At 40.5% G+C, this 17,225-nt stretch overlaps 1 protein-coding gene across 22 annotated transcripts in view; it reads right to left on the reverse strand.

The window, feature by feature from the left end:
- Positions 1-17,225, reverse strand: part of LOC126470108 (ensconsin-like) — a 406,217-nt gene that overhangs the window by 136,468 nt on the left and 252,524 nt on the right. For 19 of the 22 annotated variants that reach the window (XM_050097707.1, XM_050097706.1, XM_050097699.1 and 16 more), the window contains exon 2: positions 5,617-5,682. In XM_050097707.1, coding sequence (XP_049953664.1) covers positions 5,617-5,682 — 66 coding nt within the window. Of the gene's footprint in view, positions 1-5,616; positions 5,683-11,935; positions 11,991-17,225 lie in introns of those variants that run through there. The other 3 variants (XM_050097709.1, XM_050097708.1, XM_050097702.1) reach the window with 1 other exon arrangement.

Raw genomic sequence — 17,225 nt, forward strand, 5'->3', positions numbered from 1 at the left:
ATCTGAAATGTAACGTCCGCTGTTCAAAGTGCCGTCAATGCGAACAAGAGGTGACTGAGATGTGTAACCAACGGCACCCCATACCATCATGCCGGGTGATACGCCAGTATGACAATGACGAATACATGCTTCCAATGTGCGTTCACTGTGATGTCGCCAAACATGGATGCAACCATCATGATGTTGTAATCAGAACCTGGATTCATCCGAAAAAATGAAGTTTTGCCATTCGTGTACCCAGGTTCATCGTTGAGTACACCATCACAGGTGCTCCTGTCTGTGACGCAGCGTCAAGGGTAACCGCAGCCATGGTCTCCGAGCTGATAGCCCATGCTGCTGCAAACGTCGCCGAACTGTTCATGAAGATGGTTGTTGTCCTGCAAATGCTGACTCAGGGATCGAGACGTGGCTGCATGATCCATTACAGCCATGCGGATAAGATGCCTGTCATCTCAACTGCTAGTGATATGAAGCCGTTGGGATCCAGCACGGCGTTCCGTATTACCCTCCTGAACCCACCGAATCCATATTCTGCTAACAGTCATTGGATCTCGACCAACGAGAGCAGCAATGTCGCAATACGATAAACCGCAATCGCGATATGCTACAATCTGACCTTTATCAAAGTCGTAAATGTGATGGTACGCATTTCTCCTCCTTACACGAGGCATCACAACATTGTTTCACCAGGCAATGCCGGTCCACTGCTGTTTGTGTATGAGAAATCGGTTGGAAACTTCCCTCATGTCAGCATGTTGTATGTGTGAATGCTCTGAAAAGCTAATCACTTGCATATCACAGCATCTTCTTCCTGTCAGTTAAATTTCACGTCTGTAGCACGTCATCTTCGTGGTGTAGCAATTTTAATGGCCAGTAGTGTATTTTTAACTCTGAAGGTGAACATATGGTTGTTTGAGTTAGGTAGCCCACTAGGCAGTAATGAAACACACTGCTGCTGCAGTCATCAATCTGGAGACTAGCTTAATATTTCCTTCACTAGTCTTTCTTTTGCAACTATGTTTTGTAACTAGAAGGGCTGGATAAAAATATGGTATCACCAACAACGCAACACATTACCATGCCTAATATGATGTAGGAAACTAACTGAAATTCAAAACAGCTTCCAGTCATCTCGGAAAGGATAAATACAGGTCCTATGTGATTTTCAAGGGAATCTTTCACCATTCTTCCTGCAAAATAATACCATGTTCAGGTAGCGATGATGCATGCGGAAAGCAATCGTGCATCCTTCTCTTCAAAGTAGACCACAAATGTTTAGTAATATTGAGATCTAGTGACTGGTGGCCAGATGAGATTTGACAATTCACCCTCATGATCATAAAACATACCAATCCAATGTGAGCTGTGTGAATAGGGGCCCTATAATCTTTAAGCTCAGCATCGCCACAAGGGAGCAAAAATTAACCATGAGATGGACCCATCCAGCGAAAATGTCCACATAATTCTTGGCAGTAATGCAACTTTGGAGAGTATCCATGGAGCCCACAGGATACCACAATATGGTTTCATTACTAAGATGTAAGGTCAGCCAGAATTTGGAAACAGTATGAAACAAGATCTATCTGATAAAATAACTTTCTTTCATTGCTCCATAGCCCAGGTTTTCTGACTTCAGCACCACATTTTCCAGTTAAGGCCATTTGAAACCCTGATGTGTGGTTTTGGAATTCCGTCTCACCCTGCGATTCCCTGCTTCTGGCATTTCCTTTGTGTTGTTTTGGTGCCGACAGGTTTCGCAAGTGCGACATTCAATTCTGCAGCTATCGTCCTCTTCTTTTTCATCACAATCCTCTTCAACAACCACGTGTCACATTGGCTCAACACACACAATTTCGTCTGCATTGTGACTTAGTAGATGATGTTTTCCGCTTTCCCTGATGCTGTATATATCTTCGATATTATGCCTCTTACAATGCCAAATACTTCAGCTTCCTTGTTTATGAAACCATCCACCATAGGAGCACCAGCAATTTGTTCACATCCAAATTCACTTAGCTCCAACATAATGCACTTAAATCACAAAGGACACTGTCCTGACCATGACTGACACTTGTAACCTATTGAGAAAACTGCACATGTGCCATACATGGGATACCACAGCTGTATAACAGCATAACCTGCAGGCTTGGGTAGATCTGCATTTATGCTTGCATCTGGATTTATGTTCAAGCGTGCGTTTCTCATGATGTTTCCATATTTCTGTCCAGTCCTTATATATCACTACACCTATATGCATTTGAATCTGCTTACAACTTTTGCCTATTAACAAATTAATTATTCTTTGATAACTCATATTGTGTCCCATTAACTTATTCCTTCCTTTAGTTAATTAGCAGCAATCAAGTTATTTTCTTCCCAATTTGATTCAGCACTTCTTCGTTAGTTACTTGATCTATAGATCTTATCTTCAGAATTATTTTGTAGAGCTACATTTCAAAAGCTTCTATTATTTTCTTGTCATAACTGTTTCCCACCATGTCTCACTTCCGTATCACCAAAAATATAATTTCAGAAAATCTTCCATCTCAGTAGTGTTTTTCTTGCCATTCCCAGTCCACACCTTACTTATGCCAATGTCAATTATCTTGCTGCCCAGATAACAAAAGATACTTTCAGAATCTCAATTCCTAACCTAATTAACACAATGTCTTATAACTTAATTTGTCTACACTCCATTACCCCTGTTTTACTTTCATTAATAGTCATCATTGAACTTATTTTTAAGTGCTCTTCCACGTACTTTGACATCTGTTGCAAAGTACCTCATCATTGGTCAACATTTAAGTTTTTGTTTTTTCCCTCTGAACTTCAATTTCACTTTCACAGTTCTGCTTGGTTTTCATTAGTGCATGTTCAATGTACATGCTGGAAAGGGTGGGGGGCAGGCTACAACCCTATCTCACTCTTCTTAATTACTGACTATTTGTCATACGCTTCAATTCTTGTAATGCAGTTTATGTACAAGATGAGTAAGTTTTCTCTCACTGTTTCTGTTTATTTTATTTCAAAGAATGTATTCAAGTATTAAACTAATTTCCAGTAATATTCACACACAGACACTTGCCTTCTTTGGAACTGGAATGATTACATTTCCCTTAAAGTCTGTCATACCATGCACACCAGATGTAACAGTTTTGACATGGTTAGTTCTCACAAGGATCTTGATGATTCTGAAGGAAAGTTGTCAACTCCATGTGCTGTCAAATTCTTCTTATAGTACTGCATCACCCATCTCATCTTTTTCCCTTTCCATGATAATGTGGCTTTCCTTTATATTGCCCTTCTATGCATTCATTTTGCCTTCCAGCATTATTGTCTTTGCTTTGGACTACACTACTGTAATGAAATATTGTATATAGTTTCATCCAGGAAAAGAATCTACATTGTGAATTAGTTACGGCATGGCAGCAGTCTATGCCCCTCCTCTCTTGAAACCATATGGTCAACTTTCATTCAACATGGAGCCTTGTATTTCATAAACAATGGATAATATACTCAAGCAGTCAGATTGTAAATAAATTGAAAGGTTCAGTCTGGAAATTGCTCACGGGTATTAACAAAGCTTTGCTCTACCTTATCCTTTCTCCTAGGAGTGGGCACCCAGAAAGGTAGGCAGGCGAGGTTTTGAAGAGATGGAAAGGAGGAACTAGGTACTAGCAAATTCAGTTTGTTGGGATGAGGGCTGGAGTGTGACTGGTTAGCTTAATCAATAGGGTATCACCAGAACAAGACTGTTCTAAGCTCAAATTCTGGTTCTGTACAAAGTTTTAATCTTTCAGCAAGTTCTGTAACAGTAAAGACCACACTGCAGAAAGAAAGATTCACTCAGGACCATCTTGCTTACACCAAGATGAAGAAAGAACATTAAAAAAAGTTGCTGATGCTGACTGATACTGCTTTAGATGGCTAGGTGAATAGAAAGAACATAATATAACTTAATTATTAACACAGATTCAATATTATGAAGTGCACGTACAATTGCCGGCAACTGTAGTTTTACCTATTTTATACAACAGCAAAAAAGAGTTAAGGAAAATGAAACACTTGAGTTCAGTACCATGTTGACATTAAAGTCATTAGAGAGAGACCTTTAGCTTAGTTGGAGAACAACATCAGAGGCAATCGGGTCTGACAATGTTCAAGGTAACATCTGAGCATCTACCAGGAATGATGCAAACAAACAATGGAAAAACTAATTCATAATGGCTGGATGAAATATGAACTCAACTCTACTGCTCAAGCATGAGTCCACTGTGCTAACTATCATGCCACTTTGCTCAGTAGAGATTCATGTTATCCAGTCAAATTCCAATATAGTTTCACCAAAATATAGATATTTAACTAAAGTTTTAATTTCCTTACAGACAACCTATTACTACTGTAGTGAATGTAAAGTACTACATGTATTCAGAGACACACAAACTAAGACAACACTAAAAATATGTGCCATATGGAATAAAATTTTAAGAATAAAATATGAAACACTTAAATATGGATTCACTGTAATCAAGATGGTTGGGTAACGAAAGTAAAACATGCACAACACGTAACACACATTCAAAACTCCTATGTTTAGCAATACATCCCAATCTAGAAATTATTTCTGGCAATAACCCATATTACCAGACACATTTTATTCATAATTGTAATGTGACTTAATGCTCAGTAAAGGTAAACCTTCAATTAACAAAAACATTTAGTAGTCATGTGTATACATGTTCTCATGCAGGTCTTCCTGTACAGTACTAAATGCTGATTCTTTTTAATTCCATTGTCAATACCAGATGTAACTAATAGTCTCAGATAACAAGAATCCATGCTATTTAAAACATTCACTTAATGCAGTGTACGATACAATAACAAAGCCTCAACCTTAAGTCTTGAACAGTGTAAGCAAGTAATAAAATGGAATTTTGAACCTTATGTATACATATTTCTTTAGTTATAAAACTTCTCTCTACAACACTTGCATACATGTACTGAGATTGAAAACATGTTCATTCTAACTCAATACAAAAGAAACTGAGGATATCATCTCACCCAGACAACAGCATGCATTCTATCAAGCTAAAGTATCTGCATTCAGTTTAAGAGTTCCACAATGTTGAAGCAAAAGTTTTCAGTAGGATAAAAATTTTACTTTTGCAGAATTTAATTATTGTTACCATCAACAAATCATAACAGCTCAAAAACTGTGAGTTTGTAAAATAGTTTTCATAACATACTGTTTAACAAGACTGGTCACTGAAAGTATCAGCTTGGCAGAGATCCATTATGAAATACTTTACCTCAATATTATTCACTCAAATTTCTTGTCTATTCCTTAGACTCATGGCGCATTTTAATTATCACCATAAAAATGACTATCTTATTACAATTATGTTATTAACATACTTCACTCTTGGTGTTATTTATGTCCAAAGAAAAGTGTACTATATGGGATTGCCTTATACAAGACATACTGATTTGTATTTTTACTTAAACATGTTTGAGGAATGAAGTTTGCACATAATTCACTGTACGTTTATAAGAAATAAATTTAATTTTCCACATTACTAATTATGACACAAGCAACTTTTTAAAAAAAATGAATACCTTTGACTGCAGGTGCGTTTCGGGAAGAGTGTCGCCCCTGCTCACCGTCCACTGGTGCAGCACCAGCTGAAACAATAAAAGAACAAATTCAACATTACTCTGTTATCCAGGAAGTGGCATGTAAACATTTGAGAATATGACAATATTTTTGGGAAAGACCATACAACTTAATCCACACACCAAGTAAAACATAGGCTAAAACAGACATAATAATAATGCAAAGAAATTTCAAGGACATGTTTCTTCTACTAAGCTGTAATGCCTGCCTTACACCAATAATCAGTTCTGACTCCACCACTAAACTGTTGACGTCATGTCACATTGTGAGTAATTCTGGACATCTGGCACAGAACATATTCCGCTTTAGATTACAGAAATTCAGGCTAGCAATAATTTATTCTAAGTGTATTGCACAGTGTAGTAGTGGTGGTGGTGGTGGTGGTGGCAGCGTCAGCAGCAGGAGCAGGAAAAGTTGTAATAGCAGCAGAAGCAGCTTTATTCATCTGTGGATCACTTTTACACGGCAGTGATGCTACAGTTTAAGAAGAAAAGATATAATTTATATATAAAAAACATATATGTACAAACAGGTCTAGTTTGTCATGGTTGGGACAGGTATTCCAGCCATGACCTTATATTAGGAGCCATCCTGGCATTTGCCCGAAGCAATTACGGGAACCGACGGAAAGCCTAAATCAGGATGGCCAAATAAATATTAAAGGCTTCATTCTCTTGAATAAAAACTCAGTATGTTGTAAACAACACAACTTCATTCAATTAATCCCCAGTGTTCAATATTGTTTTGTTTACACATTATTGCACAGAAATTATTTAATAATGTAAAAAGCTATTGCTACACTTATTATTTCTCAACATAGATCACTGCACCTACACACTATCAGAAAGAGAAGGCTATATTTCCATGAAAAAAAAATTGAAAAAGTGATACAGTAATAACTGAGAGGACTTCAAACTGGAAGCACTAGTTATTTTCCCTTATGTACTTGATACTTCCCTGAATCATTTATGACAAACTACAAGTTGCTTGCTTCTTGCTGACTGTTTCCTCAGTCACTTGTCGAAGCGTAGCAACTGCTGTCAACCCAAAGATCCCCCCTCCTCACAACCCAAAACCAGAATGGGAAAAAAAGGACTCACCAACCACAAAAAATGCTACATACGGAATCTGTTTTATTTAAGTCAAGACATAATTGTCACAAACATCCAATGAGAATGTTGACAAACTGATACATCAAACTTAACAGTGAAATTTGTCCGTCAGCAAACTACAGACAATTGAGTTTAATTGGGAACTAACGGATTTATCATTCTTTGATAAATGATTCTAGAAGACTGGTGTCTTGATCTAACTTGCAAGTGGATTTGTGGTCTGTTTGAAATCTGTGGTACATGCAGCATATCAGGACTGAATGGTAAACAACAGATCATTGCTACATCTGTAGAGGACGACAAAAGATTCATAGCTGGTAATGACACACTTCGGACAGTGGAGCAGGTGACCACCCGGTACACTAGTTGTCAGCCTGACTACGTATTTCTCATAAATATCCACTGTATACTAATCACTAAAGCTTTGTTTCAACATGAGTGCTGAATGAACAACCATGTCACATGCAGGTTCATTTGTAGAAACAAATCACACCTAGTGCAAAAAGTGTCACAAGTGAGTGACTGTGAAATGAAAGAAGGTGTATGTATTTAACAATTCCTAGTTTATATTTGATTGAAAATGACTACTAAGTTTGGTGACTTCTTGAAATTGTATGTGTATTATGTGTTGTTAATAATGTAGGATGGTGGTGGATGTTAGTATGGTTAGGTCCAGGCTTCCATAGCCTGAATTTGGACTTACGATGGTGGTAGAGAAGTGTACGGTTTCCAACTATTCCTGTATGACATGTGAATCTGGCACTGTCTTACTTTTTACCAAATAGTGAAGATATATTTTAAGACCACAGGGCACGTAGCATTCCTATGGCAGGCTGGTGTGAAGAACACTATGCAGACTTTCACTATTACTGATGAATCCTGTATCTCTCCGAATCTCATTCCTGTTGAGCATTTGTAGGACTTGGTATACGAGAACATGTGGTAACTCACCACTTAGCAAAACCTCTGTACTGATATCCAACACAACATCAAACACACTGTGAATGGCCATACTCTGTGACGACTACTACTGATATTGTTTTAATAACAATATCTCATCAGATTTTTGTTATAGAAAGGCGGAAAATGGATGTACCCAGAATTATGCAGCTGGTCATAATTCTTGTACCAGCATTACACATACAAATTCAAAACTGTGTAACCTCTAACACGAACTATTTTCACAGAAAAATACACATTATGATCCAATATCAAAAAGTGAAATATACACACCCACAATAATTTTCTGCATATTGTGTAACTAAAGGCAGTGTCTCAGATATCCACATTCGAAGTAAGATTTTAAAATGTATCATCTTCGTCCATATTAGTGGCACACGTTCTGCCACCAGCTCTGGAGGTAAACTTCCGTTACTTATCTTAGTTATTTAAATGGATTATTTATTTAGTGCTTACAATTAAACTAAGCACTAAATAAATAATCCATTTAAATAACTAAGATAAGTAACGGAAGTTTACCTCCAGAGCTGGTATTATATAACGGTAAGACAGAGATTTAGGAACCAGGTTTTAAATTGTAAGACATTTCCAGGTGCAGATGTGGATTCTGACCACAATCTATTGGTTATGAACTGCAGATTGAAACTGAAGAAACTGCACAAAGGTGGGAATTTAAGGAGATGGGACCTGGATAAACTGACTAAACCAGAGGTTGTAGAGAGTTTCAGGGAGAGCATAAGGGAACAATTGACAGGAATGGGGGAAAGAAATACAGTAGAAGAAGAACGGGTAGCTCTGAGGGATGAAGTAGTGAAGGCAGCAGAGGATCAAGTACGTAAAAAGACGAGGGCTAATAGAAATCCTTGGGTAACAGAAGAAATATTGAATTTAATTGATGAAAGGAGAAAATATAAAAATGCAGTAAATGAAGCAGGCAAAAAGGAATACAAACGTCTCAAAAATGAGATCGACAGGAAGTGCAAAATGGCTAAGCAGGCATGGCTAGAGGACAAATGTAAGGATGTAGAGGCTTGTCTCACTAGGGGTAAGATAGATACTGCCTACAGGAAAATTAAAGAGACCTTTGGAGAGAAGAGAACCACTTGTATGAATATCAAGAGCTCCGATGGTAACCCAGTTCTAAGCAAAGAAGGGAAGGCAGAAAGGTGGAAGGAGTATATAGAGGGTTTATACAAGGGTGATGTACTTGAGGACAATATTATGGAAATGGAAGAGGATGTAAATGAAGATGAAATGGGAGATAAGATACTGCATGAAGAGTTTGACAGAGCACTGAAAGACCTGAGTCGAAACAAGGCCCCGGGAGTAGACAACATTCCATTAGAACTACTGATGGCCTTGGGAGAGCCAGTCATGACAAAACTCTACCATCTGGTGAGCAAGATATATGAGACAGGCGAAATACCCACAGACTTCAAGAAGAATATAATAATTCCAATCCCAAAGAAAGCAGGTGTTGACAGGTATGAAAATTACCGAACTATCAGTTTAATAAGTCACAGCTGCAAAATACTAACGCGAATTCTTTACAGACGAATGGAAAAACTGGTAGAAGCCGACCTCGGGGAAGATCAGTTTGGATTCCGTAGAAATGTTGGAACACGTGAGGCAATACTAACCTTATGACTTATCTTAGAAGAAAGATTAAGAAAAGGCAAACCTACGTTTCTAGCATTTGTAAACTTAGAGAAAGCTTTTGACAACGTTAACTGGAATACTCTCTTTCAAATTCTGAAGGTGGCAGGGTTAAATATAGGGAGCGAAAAGCTATTTACAATTTGTACAGAAACCAGATGGCAGTTATAAGAGTCGAGGGGCATGAAAGGGAAGCAGTGGTTGGGAAAGGAGTGAGACAGGGTTGTAGCCTCTCCCCGATGTTATTCAATCTGTATATTGAGCAAGCAGTAAAGGAAACAAAAGAAAAATTCGGAGTAGGTATTAAAATTCATGGAGAAGAAGTAAAAAACTTTGAGGTTCGCCGATGACATTGTCATTCTGTCAGAGACAGCAAAAGACTTGGAAGAGCAGTTGAACGGAATGGACAGTGTCTTGAAAGGAGGCTATAAGGTGAACATCAACAAAAGCAAAACGAGGATAATGGAATGTAGTCAAATTAAATCGGGTGATGCTGAGGGGATTAGATTAGGAAATGAGACACTTAAAGTAGTAAAGGAGTTTTGCTATTTAGGGAGCAAAATAACTGATGATGGTCGAAGTAGACAGGATATAAAATGTAGAATGGCAATGGCAAGGAAATCGTTTCTGAAGAAGAGAAATTTGTTAACATCGAGTATAGATTTAAGTGTCAGGAAGTCGTTTCTGAAAGTATTTGTATGGAGTGTAGCCATGTATGGATGTGAAACATGGACGATAACCAGTTTGGACAAGAAGAGAATAGCTTTCGAAATGTGGTGCTACAGAAGAATGCTAAAGATAAGGTGGGTAGATCACGTAACTAATGAGGAGGTATTGAATAGGATTGGAGAGAAGTTTGTGGCACAACTTGACTAGAAGAAGGGATCGGTTGGTAGGACATGTTTTGAGGCATCAAGGGATGACAAATTTAGCATTGGAGGGCAGCGTGGAGGGTAAAAATCGTAGAGGGAGACCAAGAGATCAATACACTAAGCAGATTCAGAAGGATGTAGGTAGCAGTAGGTACTGGGAGATGAAGAAGCTTGCACAGGATAGAGTAGTATGGAGAGCTGCATCAAACCAGTCTCAGGACTGAAGACCACAACAACAACAACAACAACAACAACAACAATTAAACTAACAATTAATTTCTCCTGTATTTGATGAGGTGTAACTGATATCTAGTCCAGATCTTTTATCTATCCGCCTAAGTAATATTTATTTTGATTATACATTTTAATTAATATTGTAATCCCTTCTTTTTCTTTGTTCAACATCTTTTCCCTTTGATCACATGGTGATGGGTTTCTGACTTAAAATTAGCAAGAATTTCTATTTTAGATCCTCACAGTTGCATGGACAATTAGACTGATAAATTATTATAAACGTCGAGTTCTACGTCAATTCATTTCTTACAACAAACCACTGATGTGTCCGTATATAACTTATATCATGTTTAGTACGAGTACGTGAATATAGCTCAGTGCGTACTAAGGTATGGGCATAAAATGAACTGTAATTCGACATCGCTGCTAAATGTGCTTCTGCCGACATTCCTCAGTTTCTGTCGTCTTAGCTATGGCAAATTCTGCTGCATGTGTAGGAAGATGACATTAGAAAAAAATAAGCTTTTGAGGAAATACTGTTGGTTGGTTGGTTGCTGTATTTCTGCCACTATTGATAATCAACTCCATTATTGCCGTGTTCGAAACCCGCAGTTACGGATAAAATATATAAACTAGCTTCTTATAATTTCAAATGCACTACGACTGAAGGTGTGCCCGACTGTTCTCCCTCATACGTCATTAATGGTATGTCTCGTACAGAATGCGGATGCGTCCGTGAAAGTAGGCACATGGGCACATACGTATACAAGAACTATTGTAGCGAACGTAAGCTCAAATCACAGTTAAATCAGCTTTTGTTTGTTACAGCTGAAACTGTACACTCAAATACACACAACAATAAATTACCCCGCCAGCACGGTACATTTCAGCATTTCCAGAGCGGCAGAGTCGAGAACCGCGTGATGTCAAGCAACAATCAAGTAACCGCTGCAGCCGAAAGCGCAATAAACATTTTGGTAGCACCGTGGACATGGATTCACGGAAAATATAGAGGTTGCATATTTCTGATTTATCAGAAGCCATCGTATTTCACTAATAAAAAGATGCCCGACGAGACCTGGGGCGGTATTCTGAGCCACAAAATGAGACAAATGTACGTGTTTCTGAAGAACTAAACAATATTTGTAACACAAAACCCGACACATGCGTACTGGGAAATTTATGAAGCCGGAGAGTCGCACATTTTGCATCCGTTAACGGTTAACTGCAAGAATGTCACGCTATGAAGCCACGTGCAGAGCTGCAAGTCCTCGACGCCGGCCGCTTTAGCTTTACCGCAGGACGAGTCTCGAGTCGGAGCGTTCGGGAGCGGTTCGTTGCGTCCGCTTTTTCTGTGTTACAACACGACGTCTACAGAAACCTGGCGTCGTAAATGATGGAAACAGCAAGTGCTCGTCTGACTCTACCTTCGCGGCGCAGTGTGTCCCGGCAGAGCTGTGAGAACATGCCAGCCCCATGGCGGCCGACGCCGCCGACCACACACACTGCGCAAAGCGCTGCGCGCACTGCTGCACCGCACTACACCGCACCGCGACGCGACAACCGACTCACGCCATCGACCCGCTACCGTCGCGCCCAGGAAAGCTCACCGACAACGATTACCCCACGCGTTGCTATTCGTAAAACGACACACGGCTGATGGACTCAATAGCGTAAAAAATTTAATTATTGCGAATTTGGAAAACAAGAGGTGCCTGATTAGAAGAATTCTTTCAAATTGCGCATGCCAACGCTGATGCTCCTCTCGCCATTTTCGTCGGCGGCATGCGCGCGCATGCAATAACTAACACACACACACACACACACACACACACACACACACACACACACAGAAAGAGAGAGAGAGAGAGATATGCTTTAACACTAGCCCAAAAACGTACATGCGACTCATTTATTGCAATACTGGTGCGCAGCTAACTGGAACTGTGGAACTGGAGGAGGTGATTTACGGAGGTGACCGTTTAATTTCCACTGCAAATTTCTTAAGTCATTCTCTCTCTCTCTTTTTGCATAGTGCCTGGTCCACTGGATAAGGCTTCTGATAGATTGTCGTCGTATCTGCCCTTAATGCAATATAACTAGCATGGCACATTCCAAGAAACTACAATCATACTTAAGAATAACTAAATACGGCATTAGTAAGGCAGTGTGCCGCTTGCATACAATTTTTTAAACTGTAACTCTCGAAGTGGCAGCGAACACTTGTTTCAGGGTATGCTGCATCAAACACTGCCCGCCGGCCACTATATCGTCGTGTGACCAGCTCCTGCTCGTTAGCAACTGCGGCGAAAGTTGTGTGAGGTGGTTAGAACAGCGTGCACGCTTGACGGCCGGTGCACGACGAGACGTCGACGTAGTTTAAACTGTGCCGAATATCCACAAAGCGTCTCAACTGCTTAGGAGTTCAAATTATACACATGGAAATGGATTCTGAACTGAGAATTTTTGAGACAAGGAATCACAGCCAGAAATAACATTGCGAACGGTATGATGTCTTGAATGAGCAACGTATATCAGCCATGCGTTTGTAACCCGATTAATGTTGGTGACACTATCTCTGAAAAGTAATGCCTCCGAATTTTTTGTGTGAAATTCTTAAAAGTCTTTTTTTTTATTAAAACAAACATTATTAACATTAGACATCTTTTTTTCTTCGTGCCTACATATTTGGAGGCCTCTGCCGATAGACGGTTCCGACTTTTAGCGTGTAACTTGGCAGTGTGTAACGTAACTATGCCAGTCCGTGAGAAACATCGTGCAGTAATCGGGTTTCGAACTCGAAGAGTTCGTCCACGCATGGAGGACCTCTCCTTCAACATGACAATGGCAGTCCACACACGAGCGGTGCGTCATCTTCAACAATCAGACGCCTTGGGATCATTGTCATCGATCATCCTCCATACAATCCCGACTTGACCCCATCCGATTTTCATCTGTTTCCAAAACTTAAAGAATACCTTCGATGACTTCACTTTGATAGTGATGAAGCGGTGTAAGCAGATGTGAGGTTGTCGCTCCGTCAACCGTCAACAAAGTCAAACATTTAACAGTGACAGTCTCAACAAACTGGTCTCTCATTGGGAGAAATGTGTTCGTCGCAAGGGTGACTGTACTGAGAAATAAATATGTAGACATGAAGAATAAAGCTGTAGAATGTTAATAACATGTCTTTTATTTAAATCTTTAAGGGTTCTCACATCAAAAATTCGTAGGCATTGCTTTTCAGCATGCCCTCGTATGTGTACTCGGTGACTGGACTCCAACCTGACTGAACTATCGTTGACTTCGAGCTACTATCCATAACCGTTTTCGATTCTCGACGCTCACTACGACCTCTGATTTTTTTATTTTTCTTCTTCAGAGCTACTGAAATCCAGGGCTCGCACTGATATTCCGTGAAATGCAAATTCTCTCGCCGACTTCCTGCTTTAGGGGAAGAGGAAGCTGACTAGATTTTAAAAAGCTGAGTGCCAGACCCCAAGAGTTATTTAAACTGAAATTTCCGTCTCTTTGTATCAGGTTTTCTGGCATCTTTCTTTCGACAGACTTCTTAATCATGCTTTCCAAGAAACTTGGCTTTTGCACCACAATACTGGTCTCTCAGAATTTTATTTCATGATTATAATTGAGACACTGCTTGGCGACAGCTAATTCGCTTGTTTGTTTTAGTTGGGTTGTCATTAATGTTCCTCGCATCTCTTCCCAACTTTTCTGATAGTCTGCCCCATGTAAGACATACAACATTCGAATGGAATACGATACACACCAGGCCTTCGGAGAACCAGATCACAAAGAGTGCTTTTTATCTCACAAGGGCAGACCACAACGTTCGGATCACGGTTTTACTGCAGACTTTGTACACTTTTAGTAGTCCATTAGGAAAGGCGTGATACTAAGGCGATTTCTAGAAAACTGCACGAGAAGTTTTACTGTGAGTTAAGTACCGGCGCGTTGCAGCCCTGAGCGCGAGATGGCGGCGGTCATGTGGTTAACATTTCAAGTACCGTAATCAGTGGATCGCTGGATCGAGTCCCGCTTTTTTAATTTATATTTTTATCAAGACTAGTCATATTATTTCAGACATAGTACATCTGAAAGGTAACATGATGAAAAGGCACGTGTATTTGCATGAGCTTTTATTGAATTTCAAGTGTTATTTGGTTGTTTGCTAATTTTGAGTATCACAATACATATTTATAACTATCGGCGAGTAAACGACCAAACGCATGAAGTTCTCCTGAAAATGTATGCCTGTCGTGATTTCCGAAATTCCTTATACCTATAATCGGGTTGAGATGCCGAGAACTGCTTTACATCTGGGCGCAAGGACGAGGGGACAGGCCTCGAAAGTCCAAGTCAAACATTGATAAATAAAGGTGTAAATAACTTCATCAATACTACAATGAGTTACAATGTGCCATAATACACAGGGGTGACAAAAGTCATGGCCGGCCGAAGTGGCCGTGCGGTTAAAGGCGCTGCAGTCTGGAACCGCAAGACCGCTACGGTCGCAGGTTCGAATCCTGCCTCGGGCATGGATGTTTGTGACGTCTTTAGGTTAGTTAGGTTTAACTAGTTCTAAGTTCTAGGGGACTAATGACCTCAGCAGTTGAGTCCCATAGTGCTCAGAGCCATGGAGTAGTGATATGCACGTATACAGATGGCCGTAATAAGGCATACACAAGGTGTAAAGGGGCAGTGCATTGGCGGGTCTCTCACTGCAGCTGACTCCTCTGAAACGGTTTCCGACGTGATTATGGCCGCAAGACGGGAATTAACAGACTCTGAATGCGGAATGTTAGTTGGAACGAGACACCATTTCGGAAATCGTTAGGGAATTTAATATTCCAAGACCCACAGTGTCAAGTGTGTGCCGAGAATACCACATTCCAGGCGTTACCTCTCACCAAGGACAACGCAGTAGCCGACGGGCTTCACTTAACAACCGAGAGCGGCTTTTGCGTAGAGTTGTCAGTGTTAACAGACAAGCAACACTGTTTCACATAACCGTTGAAATCAATGTGGGACATACGACGAACGTATCCGTTAGGACAGTGCTGCAATATGTGGCGTCAGTGGGCTGTGGCAGCAGATGACCTATGCGAGTGCCTTTGCTAACGGCACATCACCTGCAGTGCCTCTCCTGGGCTCGTGACCACATAGCTTGGACGTGAAGACGAGTGGAAAACCAACCGTTGCCTGGTCAGATAAGTCCCAGTTTCAGTTAGTAAGAGCTGATGGTAGGGTTCGAGCCATGAGCCCAAGATGCCAATAAGGCACTATGCAAGCTGGCGGTGGCTCCATAATGGTGTGGGCTGTGTTTACGTGGAATGGACTGTGTCCTCTGGGCTAAATAGACCGATCACTGACAGGACGTGGTTTTGTTTGGCTACTTGGAGACCATTCATGGACTTCATAAAAATTACATCGTTGTTTTGGAACATGGATGACAATGTGCCATGTCACTGGGCCACAAATGTTCGCGATTGGTTTGTAGAACATTCTGGACAATTCGAGTGAATGATTTGGCCACCCAGATCCACCGACATGAATCCCACTGAAAATATACGGGACGCAATCGAGAGGTTAGTTCGTGCACAAAATCCTGCACCGGCAAAACTTTTCGCAGTTATGGACAGTATAGAGGCAACATGGCTTAATATTTCTGCAGGGGACTTCCAACGACTTGTTGAGTCCATGCCATGTCGAGTTGCTGCACTTCGCCGAGCGAAAGGGGTCCGAGAAAATATTAGAAGATATTCCCTGACTTTCGTTACCTCAGTGTATGAAGGCAATATACGATTCATCGTCGGACGTGCTTCGGATATTACAAGTTGCAGGATGATAATTTTCATGCAGACACGGAAAACATACATTAAAACGGTATCTACTACATCGCATGAATGCAATTTTCCTTTCTTCAGAGTTTCTAAGGAAAAAGAAAGCGCGTTGACATTTAGAACAATTTCTTTCGACAATTTGGATGCAAAGGTTGCGTAACACAATATTTTCGTAAATATCGGGGCCGAAAATTGGCGATGCACGATTGAATGTATTTTAACAGCTAATTGGAAGACATTTATTGCCGCGGATAGAAACTTTCGAGACACTTGGCCGTTCAAGCCTCAGTATGCTGGTCAAGGTTCCTCACACAGAGTTTGAAGATATGTTATTCGATCGTGTGGGAGTAGATTCATCAAAGAGAACCCGTCAATTTTACCGTGAATCGCACCCTTCGACGGATGTAGGCAGTGATTAGCACACTGGACTCGCATTCGGGAGGACGACGGTTGAAATCCGCGTCTGGACATCCTGATTTGGTTTCCCGTGATTTGCCTTCAGGCAAATGCCAGGATGGTTCCTTCGAAAGGGCACGGGAGATTTCCTTCCCCACCCTTCCCTAATCCGAGCTTGTGCTCCGTCTCTAATGACCTCATTGTCGACGGGACGTTAAAATCTCTTCCTCCTCGAAGGATGTGGTGAGAATAATACTGGTGGGGCAAGAACTGCATCCCTATTATAAACAACGTATGAAAACAATGGTACCAAATCACTTTGAACCCACAGTAAAATTCTTCCAACGGATTATCCAGCGCATAAATATAGAGTCGAGTTTCCTACGTTTCATATCGTTCACGGAGTACGCTTCTTTCATCTGCGATAGTGTTCTCATCTTTCCATAGTAAGACATGACAG

This window comes from Schistocerca serialis, chromosome 3, assembly GCF_023864345.2.
Source record: "Schistocerca serialis cubense isolate TAMUIC-IGC-003099 chromosome 3, iqSchSeri2.2, whole genome shotgun sequence".
In the NCBI taxonomy this organism is placed as follows: Eukaryota; Metazoa; Arthropoda; class Insecta; order Orthoptera; family Acrididae; genus Schistocerca; species Schistocerca serialis.